The 17,296-nt window shown below is 45.5% G+C and overlaps 1 protein-coding gene across 6 annotated transcripts in view; it reads left to right on the top strand.

Moving 5' to 3' along the window:
- EFR3B (EFR3 homolog B) overlaps positions 1-17,296 on the top strand; it is a 95,499-nt gene that overhangs the window by 45,330 nt on the left and 32,873 nt on the right. For all 6 annotated transcript variants that reach the window (XM_043917333.1, XM_043917334.1, XM_043917335.1 and 3 more), the window contains exon 4: positions 5,090-5,240. In XM_043917333.1, coding sequence (XP_043773268.1) covers positions 5,090-5,240 — 151 coding nt within the window. The remainder of the gene's footprint in view (positions 1-5,089; positions 5,241-17,296) is intronic.

Below are 17,296 nucleotides of genomic sequence, written 5' to 3' on the forward strand. Positions count from 1 at the left end.
AGGGAACTAGATCCCACATGCTGCAACTAAGAGTTTGAACACCATTACTAAGAAAAAAAATTCCAAATGTCACAATGAAGATCCAAGATCCTGCGTGCTACAACTAAGATCTGGTGCAGCCAAATAAATCAGTTTTTTAAAAATTATTTTAAAAAATGAATTGTCAGGTTTCCCAGTGACTGGAGGATGGAGACACCCATGCCAAAAGAGTTAGGCTACTTCCCCAGGAGCCTGAGCCTGAAACTGACTTAGTGGGGCTCCCGAGAGATACACAGTCCCCAGAGGGACCCTGAACCCTGTTAGAGAGTGGACCTGACCCTTCAGACAGAGATTTTGCAGATTCCTACCAGACGGGAAGGTTCATCCTTCCTTCCCTTGGCTGATGTCAACCCCTGCTTCTGGGCTCCTAAAACCAGGAAGTTTCTGTCCCGTAGGTGGGACTTGACTACATACATTCAGACTGCCCAGAATGAGAGGTTCTTTGTCAAGGCTGCCACGCTCTGAGTGATTCTCAGGCGATGACTGGCCCAGCTAAAGCTGCCCCCTCTCTCTGCTGGCTGGTCCCCATCTCTGATCCTAGATCTGCACTCCTTTCCAACCAAGTCTGGTTCCAGACCTTGCATGCTGGCTCCTCCTTTCCCAGAGGGTCCTAAGGCCACTCCTTGCTGAATAAGAGGTGTTCAAGCAGAAAATGTGACCGTGTTAGTAGCTCAGTCGTGTCCGACTCTTTGCGACCCCATGGACTGTAGCCCACCAGGCTCCCATATCCATGGAATTCTCCAGGAAAGAATACTGGAGTGGGTTGCCATTTCCTGCTCCCAGGGATCCTCCCCCAGGGAGTCTCCTGCATTGCAGGCAGATTCTTTGCCATCCCAGCCACCAGGGAAGCAGAAGCAGCTGCCTATTCTAGAATTCAATTCAAGGAACTTCCTGCCTCTCCCCAAGCACCGGGCCCCCTGCGTCTTTTTCTCAGTTGTTATAACTCACCTTCTGCTTTGATTGGCCCATGACCCTGAGTTCCTGTTGTTGTAACCTACTAACTGGCTACTCCTGACCTCGGTTACTGCCCATGAACTCCAGTCCATCCCAGATTCCTTGATTTCTGCCTTCTCCACCTGCTGAGAAGCCCTACTGGTAGATCCAAGACCCTTGGTCATCCCCTGCTGCTGTGGTCTGTGCCCTGCTCTTGCCTTCTCCCCTAGGCCCCTGCAGTAGGTTAGTCTTCACCAGCTTCGACCTTCCCCACCCTGCTCTAACAACTCAGTCAGGTCTGTTTTTCAGACCTATTATTACACTGGACCCCTTTCAGGATCCCAAGTTCAGATTAGATCTCTGCTGAGACTGACCTGGTCCCACATCACCCTGAGAAGCCCATACTCTCTTCCCTTTGAGAATATGGATTTAAAGCATAGGATATACCCAGGAAGGTTATGGTAAGATAGGACCAAAGCAGTGAGCGTTAGGCTAGGAGGTTCCAAGATCCCACTAACTTCTAGTCTTCTAAGATACTTTGAAAAGTTTAAGTTCTCAATTACAGCCCTTCCATCCCTAGTGTTAGGATTAAAGATGAGGATTGAAAGAGAGTGTATTCAAAGGGGCTTCCCAGGTGGCACTAGTGGTGAAGACCCTGCCTGCCAATGCAGGAGACCTAAGAGATGCAGGTTCGATCCCTGGGTTGGAAAGATCCCCTGGAGAAGGAAATGGCAACCTGCTCCAATATTCTTGCCTGGAGAATTCCATGGACAGAGGAGCCTGGCAGGCTACAGTCCATGGGGTCACACAGAGTCAGACACAACTGAAGTGACTTAGCACACAGCATGTACGTATTCAAATAACTAGGCTTTAGAACTTCCCTAGTGGTCCAGTGATTAAGACTCTATCTTCCAATGCAAAGAGTTCAAGTTTGACCCTGGTCAGGGAGCTAAGATCCCACATGCCTCTTGGCCAAAAGGCCAAAACATAAAACAGAAGCAATATTGTAACAAATTCAATAAAGACTTCAAAAATGATCCACATCAAAAGAAAACAAAAATCTTCAACAAAAAGAAGGGGCCTTAAACTTCATTACTTTTCAGTTTCACTTCTACCATAATTTTCACTTTCCATCAAAATTTCCACTCCTGGTAAGTAGCCAATTCCACCCCCCTACCCCCACCCCAGCTAGCAAAGGACAGTTTTCCTTATCAGGATTTTCTGGGAATTTTTTACAGGAAAAGGAAAAGCAGCAATCTAAACTCTGGGGCTTGGGAGGCCTTCTAGTTTCTTCTTTTGCCAAACCCCACCCCATCCCTTCCTTTCCCTCATTTAAACTCTGTAAAATAATGGTGAGACCCTTCATATTGAAGGACGCTGGGATGATTCATGTTATGTCTGACTCTTTGTGACTCCCATGGACCATAGCCTGCCAGGCTCTGCTGTCCATGGAATTTTTTAAGCAAGAATACTGGAGTGGGTTGTCATTTCCTACTCCAGGGGATCTTCCCAACCCAGGAATTGAACCTGCATCTCTTGCATCTCCTGCATTGGCAGGCGGATTCTTTACCACTGTGTCACCTGGGATGCTCTGGGATGATTCATAGAAGAATAGAATTCCATGCTGCTGCCTGCTCCCATTTCCCACCTGCCGTGTTTCATTGCCAGAATGTGTCCTTGTTTCCCTGCCAGCCCTTTGGAAGGGCCCCACCCAAGACTGCTCCCTCAACCCTGCAAGAGTCAGCCTGCTTCATGACCTACACAGTGGACCCAGAATGTGCCAGGTTTGGGTCTGCAAGATCTTAAGATTTTAATAACTTAAGACACTAATATCTTAAGTTGTTTTCAATTTTTACTTATTTACTTAAGTTGTTTATTTTGGCATGGGTAGGATCTTAGTTCTCCCACCAGGGATTGAACCTGCACCCACTGCGGTGAACTCTGGAGTCTTAACCACTGGGCTGCCAGGGAGGTCCTCAGAATAAATCTTTTAATTCATCCCCTATTATACACACGGCCTATAAACCTGACACTGGGCAGCTTCTTGAAGAGAGGACTTTTCCTACTTGCTTTGACTTACAGGCATCAGCCTGACTCCTCAGCACCCAGGTAGGTTTGGAGTTGTCCACTCTCTCTGTCTGGCCTGCATTTTGTTTGTATCAGGAAGTACTTTTCTGTTCCATGTGGTTTGGCTCTGCGGGTAGAGGGATCTCCGCCCTCTAATAGGCACGTGAGCCACACTCCTCATCCACGGAGTCTCAAGTGACTCCCCCATCCTGCAGGATGGAGTCATGTTCAGCCCTTACTTCTCTTGCCTGTGAGTTGCTTTGGATTGCTCAGGATTCACTTTTATTTGTGCCCTCAGGTTGCTAAAGCACTCCTAAATCTGATTATCAGATACTTGTGTTACTTAGGTATAAAAAGACTTAAGTATACTGGCTCCAGCAGTACAAGAAATGAACCCTGAATATTCATTGGAAGGACTGATGCTGAAACTGAAGCTCCAATACTTTGGCCACCTGATGCAAACAGCTGACTCAGAAAAGACCTTGATGCTAGGAAAGATTGAGGGGAGGAGAAGAAGGGAGTGACATAAGATTAGATGGTTGGATGGCATCATCAACTCGATGGACTTGAGTTTGAGCAAGCTCCGGGAGATGGTGAAGGACAGGGATGCCTGGCATGCTGCAGTCCATGGGATTGCAAAGAATCAGACATGACAGAGTGACTGAAAAACAACCAGCAGTAAAGAAGTATTTTTTCTCTCTCTCAAGCAATAGTCCAGTCTGGGCCAGTGGGCTCTGCTCCACAAGGTCATCTGGGGCTTTCACCTCTGGCCATCCAGTTGCTCCCACTCCACAGCCAGCAGGAAGAGAGAAGAGAGGACTCAGAGGACAGGGCAAGCCTGTTTTTTGAGCAAGTGATGCTCGACACTGCTTGCATCACTCCCCCTCATTTTAATGGCAATGTTTGAGTCATGTGGCCTCACCTAGCCGCAGAAGAGGCTGGGAAATGTTCCTGGTGAGCAGCCACAGTTCAGAGACACTTCTAAATAACCAATGAGAAGGGCAAAAATAGTTTCCAGGGGAAACATCGAGCATTCTGCCCCAAACACCTAACTCCTTAATGAAAACTATAACATTTTTAACCAGGTTAGTTTTGCTGAGGCTCCCTTATTAGAAGTTAAAAATAACCTTTTTCTGTGTATGTCTGCTTTGCTTTCTTTAGAATGCAAATGCTTTGTGAGTGGGGGATGTATCTTTCCTGACATGCCTTACCTGACCGTATGCTCATTATGTCACTATTGTGGAATAAATGTTGGGTTTGAGTTTAGGCATGCATCCCTAATTCTCAGTAGGAATTTGATTTGTGGCATTTTTCTTGGGATTTAAGAGAGGCATTGAAGAAGACAACAGTTAGGGGTTATTCTACAAAGGCTAGCCTGGAAAGGATTGGGTATTTTTACTTTTTCAATGTAATGTTTTTTTTTTTTTTTGGCCATGCCACGCTGCTTGTGGGAATCTTAGTTCCCTGACCAGGGATTGAATCTAGGCCCTCAGAAGTGAAAGTGCAGAGTCCTAACCTCTGGACTGCTAGGGAATTCCCAGGACTGTGTATTTTTAGCACGGAGAAGAAAAGAACATGGTAAAAGAGATTGTTGTTATCAAGTGGTTAAAGGGCTGGCAGGTAGCAGAAGGTTCAGTCCTGTTTTTTGCTGCTTCTGAAAGTAGAATTGTGAATAAAGGATAGAGGTTATTAGGGTTTGCTTGCTTTTCTTTCTGCTCAAATTTCCTCGTGAAACAGTATACCTTGTCCTCATATTCTTCGTGTGTAAAGTAAGGGGCTTGATGAATTCATCTCTAGGCTCCTTTGCAGCTCTGCTTCATTCTGCTTCTCCGTGCTGGGCTGGAGTGGGCACCTGATGGAGCAGCCGTCCAGACATGGCAACCTGGGAAGAGCTGTATTAGCTGGATGCTGCCAGGTGGTCACTGCACTGCCATTGAGGTTGTCCCAGACATGTGATGCGGGTGACTGAGTGATGAGGCTGAGTACTTTGTGATGAGTACTGAGTACTCAGCATGAGGCTGAGTGATGGTGGTGGTGCTGCTCTCCCCAGATACGTGTGCATCGCCATGGAGGCGCTGGACCAACTGCTCATGGCCTGTCACTGCCAGAGCATCAACCTCTTCGTGGAGAGTTTCCTCAAGATGGTGGCCAAGCTGCTTGAGTCAGAGAAACCCAATCTGCAGATCCTCGGCACCAACTCGGTAAGGAGGTCCAAGGGGCCCTGGAGGGTGGGCATGGTGGAGAGAGTGGGGCAGAACCTCTGGGTCAGCTTTGTTATGATCCAACCCTATTTGTTTTCTGATTTTTTAAAATGATTTTTCCCTTAAATAATTGTAGGTGGGGCCCCAATAGATATTAAAGTAGAAAGGGAGGTATTCCTTTGACAGCAGAGGTGCCCAGCACCCTCAAAGCTTGACCCCTGACTCCATGGAGCATACTTTGAAACCTGTCCAGGTTGTGCTTCTTTCAAAGATAGAACAAACTGATGTTCACAGGACAGAGGCATCAGATAAGTGGAAAGATCACGGGGAAGCAGGAAGCAGGGCTTCTGGCTTAGTTCTGCCCTTTCCTAGCTGGGTAACCTCGAGCAGGTTATCTTTCATGAGCCTGGCTTTTCACTGATAACATGAGTGGATTGAACTCAGTCCAAACTTTATAACATAACTTGTCCCTGAACAAGTGGCTGCTATCTGCTTCTGGTGTGTGGAGAGAAGAACTATCAGTTGTGTCAAGAATTCCCGACTTTGAAGGGATAGTTTGAGAGTTTGGAATGGACATGTACACACTGCTGTGTTTAAAATAGGTGACCAAGAAGGACCTACTATATGGCACATGGAACTCTGCTCAATGTTATGTGGCAGCCTGGATGGGAGGGGAGTTTGGGAGAGAATGGATACAGGTATACATATGGCTGTGCACCACCCTTATGGCAGAAAGTGAAGATGAACTAAAAAGCCTCTTGATGAAAGTGAAAGAGGAGAGTGAAAAAGTTGGCTTAAAGCTTAACATTCAGAAAACTAAGATCATGGCATCTGGTCCCATCAGCTCATGGGAAATAGATGGGGAGACAGTGGAAACAGTGTCAGACTTTATTTTTCTGGGCTCCAAAATCACTGCAGATGGTAACTGCAGCCATGAAATTAAAAGATGCTTACTCCTTGGAAGGAAAGTGATGACCAACCTAGATAGCATATTAAAAAGCAGAGACATTACTTTGCCAACAAAGTCCATTTGGTCAAGGCTATGGTTTTTCCAGTGGTCATGTATGGATGTGAGAGTTGAACTATAAAGAAAGCTGAGTGCTGAAAAATTGATGCTTTTGAACTATGGTGTTGGAGAAGACTCTTGAGAGTCCCTTGGACTGCAAAGAGATCCAACCAGTCCATCCTAAAGGAGATCAGTCCTGGGTGTTCATTGGAAGGACTGATGCTAAAGCTGAAACTCCAGTACTTTGGCCACCTCATGCGAAGAGTTGACTCATTGGAAAAAGCCCTGATGCTGGGAGGGATTGGGGGCAGGAGGAGAAGGGGACGACAGAGTATGAGACAGTTGGATAACATCACTGACTCGATGGACATGGGTTTGAGTAAACTCCGGGAGTTGGTGATGGACAGGGAGGCCTGGCGTGCTGAAGACCATGGGGTCGCAAAGAGTTGGACATGACTGAGCGACTGAACTGAACTGAACTGAACTGATACGTATGGCTGAGTCCCTTCACCGTTCATCTGAAACTATCACAACACTGTTAATCAGCTATACCCTGATACAAAATAAAAAGTTTAAAACAACAACAACAAAAAGAACTCCCAACTTCCTAAGCATCTGTCCTACTTGAATATCCCAGTTGCTTTCTTCAATTTCTTGCTCTCTCTCAGTTCCTTTCCCTTCAGGGAATACTTTCAGCTCTAGGCCTTCAAGCAGCTTGGTGTTGAAAGCCCTGACATGCAACTATTTTACAGATATCACCAGAAAAAAAAGGAAAGTTTAAGGTTTGCACTCTTAGTCTTCCCAACCTGACTTTTCTGAATCTTTATTACATAGGTCACAACTGCTTTCCTCTTCTAAAGTTGATTTAACCAGAAGATAGTCTTTCAACTCTTCTTTTCAAAGACCAAAACTAACCACCTGTTCCCCTCTTTCCTCTCTCTGAGAACCAGCTGCCTTTGACAAATTACATATACAGTAGCAAGGGTAAAGTCTTTTGTCATGTTGCCCTGGCAACAGCTTCAGATACCATTTGACTTGCTCTGTTTAAGATAACTATAGTCTGGAAAAGAACATCTAAATGGAAGATAAACCAGTCATCAATGTGTCCACAGGACATCTCCTCAGGGGGAGATATAGAAGCAGGTGGCTGCCAGCCCCAGAGTTCCCTGCAGCACATCCTGGCCCCTGGTAGGCATTTTATTAGCAACAGCCTTGAAAATTCCAGGTCCTGCAAATTCCTCGATTCCTCATCACAGTGAATCACTGCATTAGCAAGAGAGCAGTTGACTAATGATTGGTGTACTGCAGACAGTGGAGATTATATAAGGACAGGTGATTATAAATGAGTCAGATAATTGCAGTAGGTTCGGAGTTCAGCTTCAGAGGCAGCCTTTGCTAGTGGAAAGATGCTCCTTCCATCTCTCCAAGCCTGAAACTTCTCTCTGTTTCTTCTTTCTTAATGGATATTTATCCAGACTGTGCTTGACCACCCCAAGGGTTGAAGCTATGCTGAAATTTGTCACCAAAAAAATATGATTTTGCTAATACCATTCCTTATCATATGCAGTATAGTTTTTTTAATTTATTTGATGCCTTCAAGTCTTTAATGAGAATATCTGAACTTGAGGTGACACTGAGGGATCAAGAGTCAGGAGATGATGGAGCCAACTAAGCTCCACTGTTTGCTTAGAGATTTACTTCTGCCCACCTGCTTTATTGCCTGGGGATACAAATGTAAGTTCTGGGAGCAGTGCAGTGGTCATGTGCCCTGACTCTTGAGGTCACACTAAGGATAAACTGAAAATATTAAATATGAAAATGCTGAGGTTATTTACATAAATGACCTAATATATGAAGCTAGTGTAAATAACAAAATACTATGAAGGATCATGGATTTAAAATTTGTACTTTCATCCCTACCTCACAGCATGTATAAAAATTAACTCAAGGACTTCCCTGGTGGCCCAGTGGTGGGGGAGTCTGCCTTGCAATGCAGGAGATGTAGGTTCAATCCTGGGTCCAGGAAGATTCCAAATGCCCTCTGGTCACAACTAAGACCCAGTGCAGCCAAATAAACAAATAAATTTTTTTTTTAGTTAACTCAAAATAGATCAAAGACCTAAATATAAGAGTTAAACTTATAGAACTCTTAGAAGAAATATATGGGTGTATCTTTATGGTCTTGAATTTTGCAGTGGAATCTTAGATATGATAGCAAAAACAAAAGCAACAAAAGAAAAAATAAATAAATTTGACTTCTTCAAAATTAAAAACTTTTGTGCCTCAAAGGACACTACAGAACAAAAGACAACTACAGAATGAGAGGAAATGTTTGTGATTCTCATATACAATAAGGGCTCAGTAACCAGAATATATGAAAAACTCTTACAACTCAACAACAAAAAGAAAACCCAATTTAAAATGGGCAAAGGACTTGAATAGACATTTCTCCAAAGAAGATATACAAATGTCCAGAAAGCACATGAATTGATGCTCAGCATCACTAATTATTACAGAAATGCAAGTCAGAAATCATAGAGAGATACTTCTTCACACCCACTAGGTTGTTTATATATTTTAAAATCCTATAAAATGACTTGTTGGTGAGGATGTGTAGAAATTGGAACCCTCATACCTTGCTAGCAGAGCTGTAAAACAGTGTAGACACTGTGGAAAACAGTTTAATGGTTCCTCCAAAAGTTAAACATATAGAATTACCATATGACTCAGCAATTCTCCCTAGATATGTACCCAAGAGAACAGAAAACAGATACTCAAACAAATACTTGTATACCAACGTTCCTGGCCGCACTATTCATAGTAGCCAGAAGGTGGAAACAACCAGAAGGTCACATATTGTGTTTCCATTTCCATGAGATACCAGAATAGGTGAATCCATGGAGACAGAAAGCAGGTTAGTGTTTGCCAGGGGCTGGGGTGGGTGGGGGGACAGGAATAGAAAATGACTGATTGATGACCAAGATGTGGGTTTCCTTTTGGGGTTCTGCTTTAGTTGCAGAACATTGTGAATGGATTGAATGCTACTGAATTTTGCACTTTAAAAGGGTTCACTTTTTGTTTTGTGAATTTTACCCGAATTTTTAAAAATTGTGCTTTCATCTCAGATTGTGGCATACAGCCCTTTGTGTTTACACTGCACCCCAGCCTGAAGGCAAGCGCACTCAGAGGCAGCACAGAAGCAAGTCCCTTGGGAGGGGAGGGAAGCTCTTGAAGCGTGTTGGGGTGATGTGGGACCCAGTAGTGGGGGGGGGGGGGGCGGGTCTCTCCTTCCGGTAAAGCAGAGGGGCTGTGACTTGCCTGGAGGCTCTGTGAATGTGAAAGTCGCTCAGCCATGTCTGACTCTTTGCAACTCCATCAGGTTCCTCTGTCCATGGAATTCTCCAGGCAAGAAGACTAGAGTGGGTTGCCATTCCCTTCTTCAGCGTATCTTCTCAATTCAGGGACTGAATCCGGGTCTCCTGCATTGCAGGCAGATTCTTTACCATCTGAGCCACTAAGAAACCACCCTTGCCGCTTCAAGACCTCACCTCTCAGACGCCTCCCCTTCCCTCTACCCGGGTCAGCTCCCTCTGAGGCTCGCTTTCTTGGCCTCCCCGCCAGACCCAGTAGGAACCAGGCTCCTTGATTACCTGCTGCAGCCATGCTCTGCCTTCTGCACCCAAATGCCCCACTCAAAGAACCACCCTCAGAAAACCGCCTGATGTGAGGACTGGGGCATCTACAGAGGCATGCTTTAAATTTTGACTTGGGCTTTCAAGGCAGCTCCTTATCCATTTTTTGACCACTGCCTTCTCTCATCTCCTCAGTGGTCACTAGAGACCTTCTGTTGTCTCCTCAAGCAGCATCCTGAATCTGCTTCCTCAGTCTCAGAGGTGGCCTTGCCTTCTTCTGTCCACTGAGAAAACGGGGACTATCTGCTTGGGGTCCCTCAACTTTTGTCCATCTTTTTCGTCCCCACAGGTTCCCTTTTCCTCAGGAATCTCCCTACATCCATTATTCTCTCCATGTCTCCACCCTTCCCCTTTTTCTGATTCCTTCTTTTAGTCTAAATATAAGTTCAAGCCTCTTCCAGTATAAAACGAAAGAAACAAAACAAGCAAGGGAAAGAAAACTAAAAAAGTTTACATTCTGCATAACCACAAAGTACCTTTAGCTCACCTGACAAAACTAGCCATCATTCCCTGATTTTAAAAAATTATTTAATTCAAATTAAAATTTCCCTCATAGTCCCCACATTGTCTTGTATTACTGTCTTTCAAATCAGGATTCAGTATAGATCATGTGTTTATTTTGTTTTCTATGTCTCTTACGTCTCTTAACCTGTCCCAGCCCCTCTCCTGTCCCTCTTCATTTTTCATGGTATTGACCAGGTCATCACTTTGTAGAATGTCCCATGTTCTGGATTTGTCTGACTATCTCCTTGTGGTGTTCGTTTTGCTCTCTTGTCTCCTATACTTCCCAAAGACTAGAATTGGTTCTGAATGTTTGATTGGATGCAGTTAAATACTTTGGGGCATAATGTTTCATGGAGAGTGCTGGGCACTGAGCATCTAAAAGAAGCAGGAGTGTCTGGCAATCCACTTTTATGGATGCTAAGTGTCATCCCAAGTTAGGGTGGTTACAGCCAGCTCTCTCAATTGTAAATTTTCTTTTTTTTTTTTTTTTTTTGGTCTTTGCACTTAGAAATCTGTGGAAACCATGCAAACAACCCATTCTTCACTCAACTTCCAGCTGATGTTTCTATCTCTGGTGGCATTTCTCCCTGTTGATTGCACCTTTTTCATACTGCCTTGACTTCCTGGCCCTGTCACCCCAGCTCTTCCCACCTGGCCTATCCTTCTTAGTTTCTATGTTTGGCTGAATAATGATCCCCTACCTGTATCCTCATCCTAATCACTGACACCCATGAATGTACCTTAGATGACAGAAGGGAATTGGCAGGTTTGATCAAGTTCAGGATCTTGTGATAAGGAGATTCTCCATGTGCTCCCATCTTTCTAAGAGGGAGGCAGGAGGATCAGAGTCAGACAGCAGATCAGGAATAGAGAGAAAGAAATTTGAAGATGCTCCTCTGCTGGCCATGAGGATGGTGGAAGGGGGCCATGAGCCAAAGAATGTGGGTGGCTTCTGGAAGCTAGAAAAGTCAAGGAAACAGATGCTCTCCTGGAAGCGTCCAGAAGGAATGAAACCCTGCAGACCCATTTGAGACTTTTTTTTAAATTTATTTTTATTTTTGGCTGTACTGGGTCTTCTTTGCTGCATGCGGGCTCTCTCTAGTTGCAGCAAGAGGGGGGCTACTCTCTAGTTGCTGTGCTTGGGCTCCTCACTGTGTCGGCTTCCCTGGTTGCAGAGCATGGGCTCTAAGGCGCACTGGCTCAGTAGTCATTGCACACTGGCGTAGTTGCCCCGTGGCACATGGGATCTTCCTGGACCAGGGATCTAACCTTATCCCCTGCATTGCAAGGTGGATTCTTAAACACTGGACCACTAGGGAAGCCCACATTTTAGACTTCTGACCCCCAGAACTGTAATAAGTAATAAAGTAATAAATTTGTGTTGCATTAGGCCACTAAATTGTGGTATTTATTACGGCACTAAATTATTACGGCAACAATAGGAAACTAATAGTTTCCTTCAGTGATTCTTTTCTTCCACGTCCCCCCTGAGATGTCTGTGGTCTCCAAGGTTACTGCTCTATCCTCCTCTCTGTGTGCTCCCTCTGGACAATTTCATCAATTCTTGTGGTTTTAACTGTCACCTATAGACTAGAAATCCTCTTGTCTCCCACACCAGGGTAGGAATCAGCACTGCTAAAAACGAGCAGGCTAGAAGTGGGTTCCATGAAGGGAGGTGGGGGCAGAACTGTGATGCTGGGGGAACAGCTCAGGTCATGGGGGTCAGCCCCAGCAAACGATGGGGGTTTCAGAGCAGAGGCAGCCCGGGCTTCCCTGGGTCTGTACTTCCCTAGTGTAGGCCTTGGAGGCTGGCTAGTACATGGGGCTACTTGGGACCAGAGAGGTCACCTTTTCGGGCAGCAACACTGGGCTTTCCCAGGAGTTTTTGAAACAACCATCAGTTTTGCAAAGAATCTTGAAGGAGGAAAGCTGTACTATGGGTAGACAGGGGAGGGTGTCCCAGGGCTTCCCAAGTGGTGCTAGTGGTAAAGAACCTGCCTGCCAATTCAGGAGATGTAAGAGACACGAGTTCAATCCCTGGGTTGGGAAGATCCCCTGGAGAAGGAAAGGGCTACCCACTCCAGTATTCTTGCCTGGAGAATCCCATGAACAGAGGAGCCTGGTGGGACAGTCCATAGGGTCACAAAGAGTCAGACACGACTGAAGTGACTTAGCACACATGCACACAGGGGAGGGTGCCCCGGGTGGAGGGACTCACCTTGGCCGGCAGTCAGGCAATTTGCAGGGCACCAACATGTCACAGTAGGACTGTTCCTTTGGCTTTAAGGAAAACTTCTCCCAGGAGTAGCTGTAAACAAAAGTAGATGGGAGAATGGGTAGGGGATGTTAGAGTCAAACTGTGTGGTTCTACTGGGTATATACCCTGAGGAAACCATAATTGAAAAAGACCCATCTACCTCAATGTTCAATGCAGCACTATTTATAATAGCTAGGACATGGAAGCAACCTAAATGTCCATTGACAGATGAATGGGCAAGGAAGTTGTGGTACATATACACAGTGGAATATTACTCAGCTATAAAAAGGAATGCATTTGAGTCAGTTCTAATGAGGGGGATGAACCTGAAGCCTATTATACGGAGTGAAGGAAGTCAGAAAGAGAAAGACAAATATTGTATATTAACACGTATATGTATATATATATATGGAATCTAGAAAGATAGTACTGATGATCCTGCTTGCGGGGCAGCAAAGGAAACACAGACATAAAGAACAGACTTTTGGACACAGTGGGAGAAGAAGAGTGTGGGATGATTTGAGAAAATAGCACTGAAACATACACATTACCATGGGTAAAATAGACAGCCAGTGGGAGTTTGCTATATGACGCAGGGAACCCAAAGCTGGTGCTCTCTGACAGCCTAGAGGGGTGGGATGGGGCGGGGGAGGTCGGTAGGGGGTTCAAGAGAGATGGGACATATATATACCTATGGCCAATTCATATTGATGTATGGCTGAAACCATCACAATATTGTAAAGTAATTAGCTTCTAATTAAAAAAAGAAAAGTGTGGTTTATGAGATCTTTTCCAGCTAGGGTTCATCTTAGAGAAGCAAAACAACTTTCTTCTTAAGAAGGTGAACAGAGTAAAAAGGCCTGCAGTCCTAGATCTACAGAGTTGGGGTTTCTCTATACCCAGTATTTCAAACCATGGTTCTGTTGTTGACAGCAGGAAATTGTGTGGCTCAGAATATCCAACTAAGGAAGAGAGAAGGCTGGCTTGTGCTTGGAGAGACTTGGCTAGCGCTGAAGTAAGGCTGACCAGCAGCTCAGCTTCCATTTTCCAGACCCAGGGAGGGCTGGTTTTGCAATGTCAATATTTGGAGCTTGCTTTCTCTCTATTGACCCAACCCCTTAGTAATTCTCAGTTTTCATACAACTGTGGCTCTTTCCTGCCTGTGCCAGAGGGTGGGTGAGCAACTCCTGCAAGCATAGCACCCTTTGTTGTGTATGAAGAGCTGAAACTTTGATCATGAAAGGGTGGCTCTAGCGGTGCCCATGGCCTTTGAAGTGTCATATCTTCACAGTCTCCAGTTTGTTGCTATGGAGACCTTCCTCATGACAATGTCTTTAAAAAATAAAACAAAAAACCCTACTTTATTATTTCACAATCTTATGCATTAGACAAGCAGCATTTTAACGAAAGCCGTTCTTAAGATATGAACTAGCGGTGATCGGCATAAAGTAGCCAGGAAGTTCCTGCTGTTTTAGGCATTTGCATTTAACAACATTAGAGGGTCACACAAGTACAGAGGCCCAGTGGAAACTCATGGAGTACTGACAGCAAGCCCAAAATCCACTGTGGGGAAAAATGGGGTGGCAACTGTTAACGGTGATGGACTGGTCATACAAGTCTATGAGGCAGCTGCTCTTGCTAGACCCATTGTACAGATGGGATGGCTGAGGCACAGAGAACCTCAGATCAGCCTCCTAGTAGTCTGGCTTCAAACCTCTTCTCATAATTGTGACACTGTTCTGCCTCTAATAGGAGAAATGGAGGCTCTGCTTTAAAGCCCAGAGTCTCAGCCCCTGTCTCAGCCAGCTTTGGGCATGTTCCCCATGTGGACTTCTACAGTGAGTGTGGCCCTATGACCAGGGCCCTCCAATTTGATCCTCTGAACCACGATTACCAAAGTTTCCATTTTGGCCTCCTCTCATCAGCCCTGGAGGACTCGAGCAGCTTAAGGTGGGCTCTCTTAGAGCAGCACCCATGGGGATACTCAGGTCAGCATTCCCTGACCAGGTCATCTCTGTTGTCCGACTTTCAGACTCGGGGAAGGGAAGCTCCTCCTATCAAGCTACCAAACCAAAGGTTCCCAAGGATGCTCAGAGATCCTGGTACCAAAAAGTGGCTGTTTTATTAGCCCTGATACCACTCATAATGTAACAAATGGGGCTCACACCCTCTGGATGGCATCAAGTACAGTCTCGTCCCCACATCTTGTAACAGAGCAAGAATCTTAGAGAGCGAGGCAATGGAATAATCTGTCTGAGCCAGAAGGCTGTAGCCTCCTGGGCAGTTCTGGGCCTCAGAGACGGAGAATTTGCTCCTTGGAAGAAAAGCTATAACAAATCTAAACAGTGTATTAAAAAGCAGAGACATCATTTTGCCGACAAAGGTCCATATAGTCAAAATTTTCCCAATAGTCATATACAGATGTGAGAGTTGGACCATAAAGAAAGCTGAGCACCGAAGAATTGATGCTTTCAAACTGTGATGCTGGAGAAGACTCTTGAGAGTCCCTTGGACTGTAAGGAGATCCAACTAGTCCATCCTAAAGGAAATCAACCCTGAATATTCATTGGAAGGACTGATGCTGAAGCTGAAGCTCCAGTACTTTGGCCACCTGATGTGAAGAACCGACTCATTAGAAAAGACTGTGATGCTGGGAAAGATTGAGGGCATGAGGAGAAGGGGGCGACAGAGGATGAGATGGTTGGATGGCATCACTGACTCAGTGGACATGAGTTTGAGAAAACTCCAGGAGATAGTGAAGGACAGGGAAGCCTGGTGTGCTGCAGTCCACAGGGTCGCAAAGAGTCAGACACAGCTGAGCAACTGAACAATAACAAAGGTCCCCACCTGGGCTTCCCAGGTGGTGCTAGTGGTAAAGAACCCCCCTGCCAATGCAGGAGACATAAGAAATGGGAATTCGATACCTGGGTCGGGAGGATCCTCTGGAGAAGGTAATGACAACCCGCTCCAGTATTCTTGCCTGGAGAATCCCCGTGGACAGAGGAGCCTGGTGAGCTACAGTCCATGGGGTCACAGAGTCAGACACGACTGAAGTGAGTTAGTTTACACAAGGTCCTCTCCAGCGGTGTCTTCATCTTCTGCCCGTTCCCCCTGACAACTGCCCCCATCCCCAAAGCAATGCTCCTGGGTCATTTGGTCTGAGGCGCTAGAGGAAGCCAGGATCAAGAGCAAAGCCGGAGAGCTCTGCTGGGGAGACCTGCAGTGAGGCCTCTGTGTTGATACCCGGGTTTTTCCTGCAGGACCCTGGGCAATTATGTAACGTTTGTGGGTCTCGGTCTCTTTGTCTTCAAAGTGAGAATAATAATCTCTCTCTAAATTAGAGTCATTTCATGAAATGAAATAGCTGATGCATATAAAATGCTTAGGGTAGTACCTGATAACATGTATGTTCTAAACATCATTGCTATTAGCCCATCAACTCCCACATCAGTGACCATGAAGTCTGGTTATTCATTCTCCTGATATATATTTGGGTCTACACAGTCAATATATATTTAGGACTAGGTCTTTTTTTTTTTTTTTTAGTTATTATTATTATTTTTTTAAATTTTGGCTGTGCGGGTCTTCATTGCGCTGCTCAGGGTTTTCCTGTTGCGGAGCTCAGGCTCTGAAGTGCACAGGCTCAGTAGTTCCCCACAGGTGGGCTAGTTGCTCCAGGGCACATGGGATCTTAGTTCCCCGACCAGGGATCGAACCAGTGTCCCCTGCACTGGAAGCCAAATTCTTAACCACTGGACCACCAGGGAAGTCTCAAGGACCAAGTCTTTCTTTAACAATTTCTCCTTCTTTATTACTGGCCTCTTTTCTTCTTCAGTCTTGTTTTAATTATTTTGAAATGCACATACTCTTGCATACTCAGTCTTATCTTAAACTGCCTTATCATATTTGAAGTAGAGTATCAATAAAAGAAAGAACTATAATGAATGAAAACTGGGCTGCTCATTCCTCACATGGGAAGACCAAGACATAGAGAAGTCAAATCTCTCACTCAGAGGTCCTCCTACCAGTTAGAGGCAGATCTGTGGTTAGAACCACATAGCTGCATGACTCCTCTCACCTGATGGACCAAGCCAGGCTTCTAATTCCAGGAGTGAAGCCTGGGACCATCTCGGTGGTGGTTAAGGGCAACGATGAACCCATATTTAGCTCCAACTTCTGTATCAACTCTGGTAGCTCAGCTGGCAAAGAATCTGCCTTCTATGCAGGAGAAAGAAAGAAAGAAAAAAAATGAAGTCGCTCAGTCATGTCCAACTCTTTGCAACTCCATGGACTGAAGCCTACCAGACTCCTCCATCCATGGGATTCTCCAGACAAGAATACTGGAGTGGGTTACCATTTCCTTCTCAAGGGGATCTTCCCAACCCAGGTATCGAACCCAGGTCTCCCGCATTACAGGCAGACACTTTACCCTCTGAGACACCAGGACCCCGGTTCAATTCCTGAGTCAGGAAGATCCACTGGAGAAGGGATAGGCTACCCACTCCAGTATTCTTGGGCTTCCCTGGTAGCTCAGCTGGTAAAGAATCCTCCCGCAATGCCAGAGACCTGGGTTCCATACCTGGGTTGGGAAGATCCC

The sequence above is a fragment of the Cervus elaphus genome, chromosome 11 (genome assembly GCF_910594005.1).
Source record: "Cervus elaphus chromosome 11, mCerEla1.1, whole genome shotgun sequence".
NCBI classification, from domain to species: Eukaryota; Metazoa; Chordata; class Mammalia; order Artiodactyla; family Cervidae; genus Cervus; species Cervus elaphus.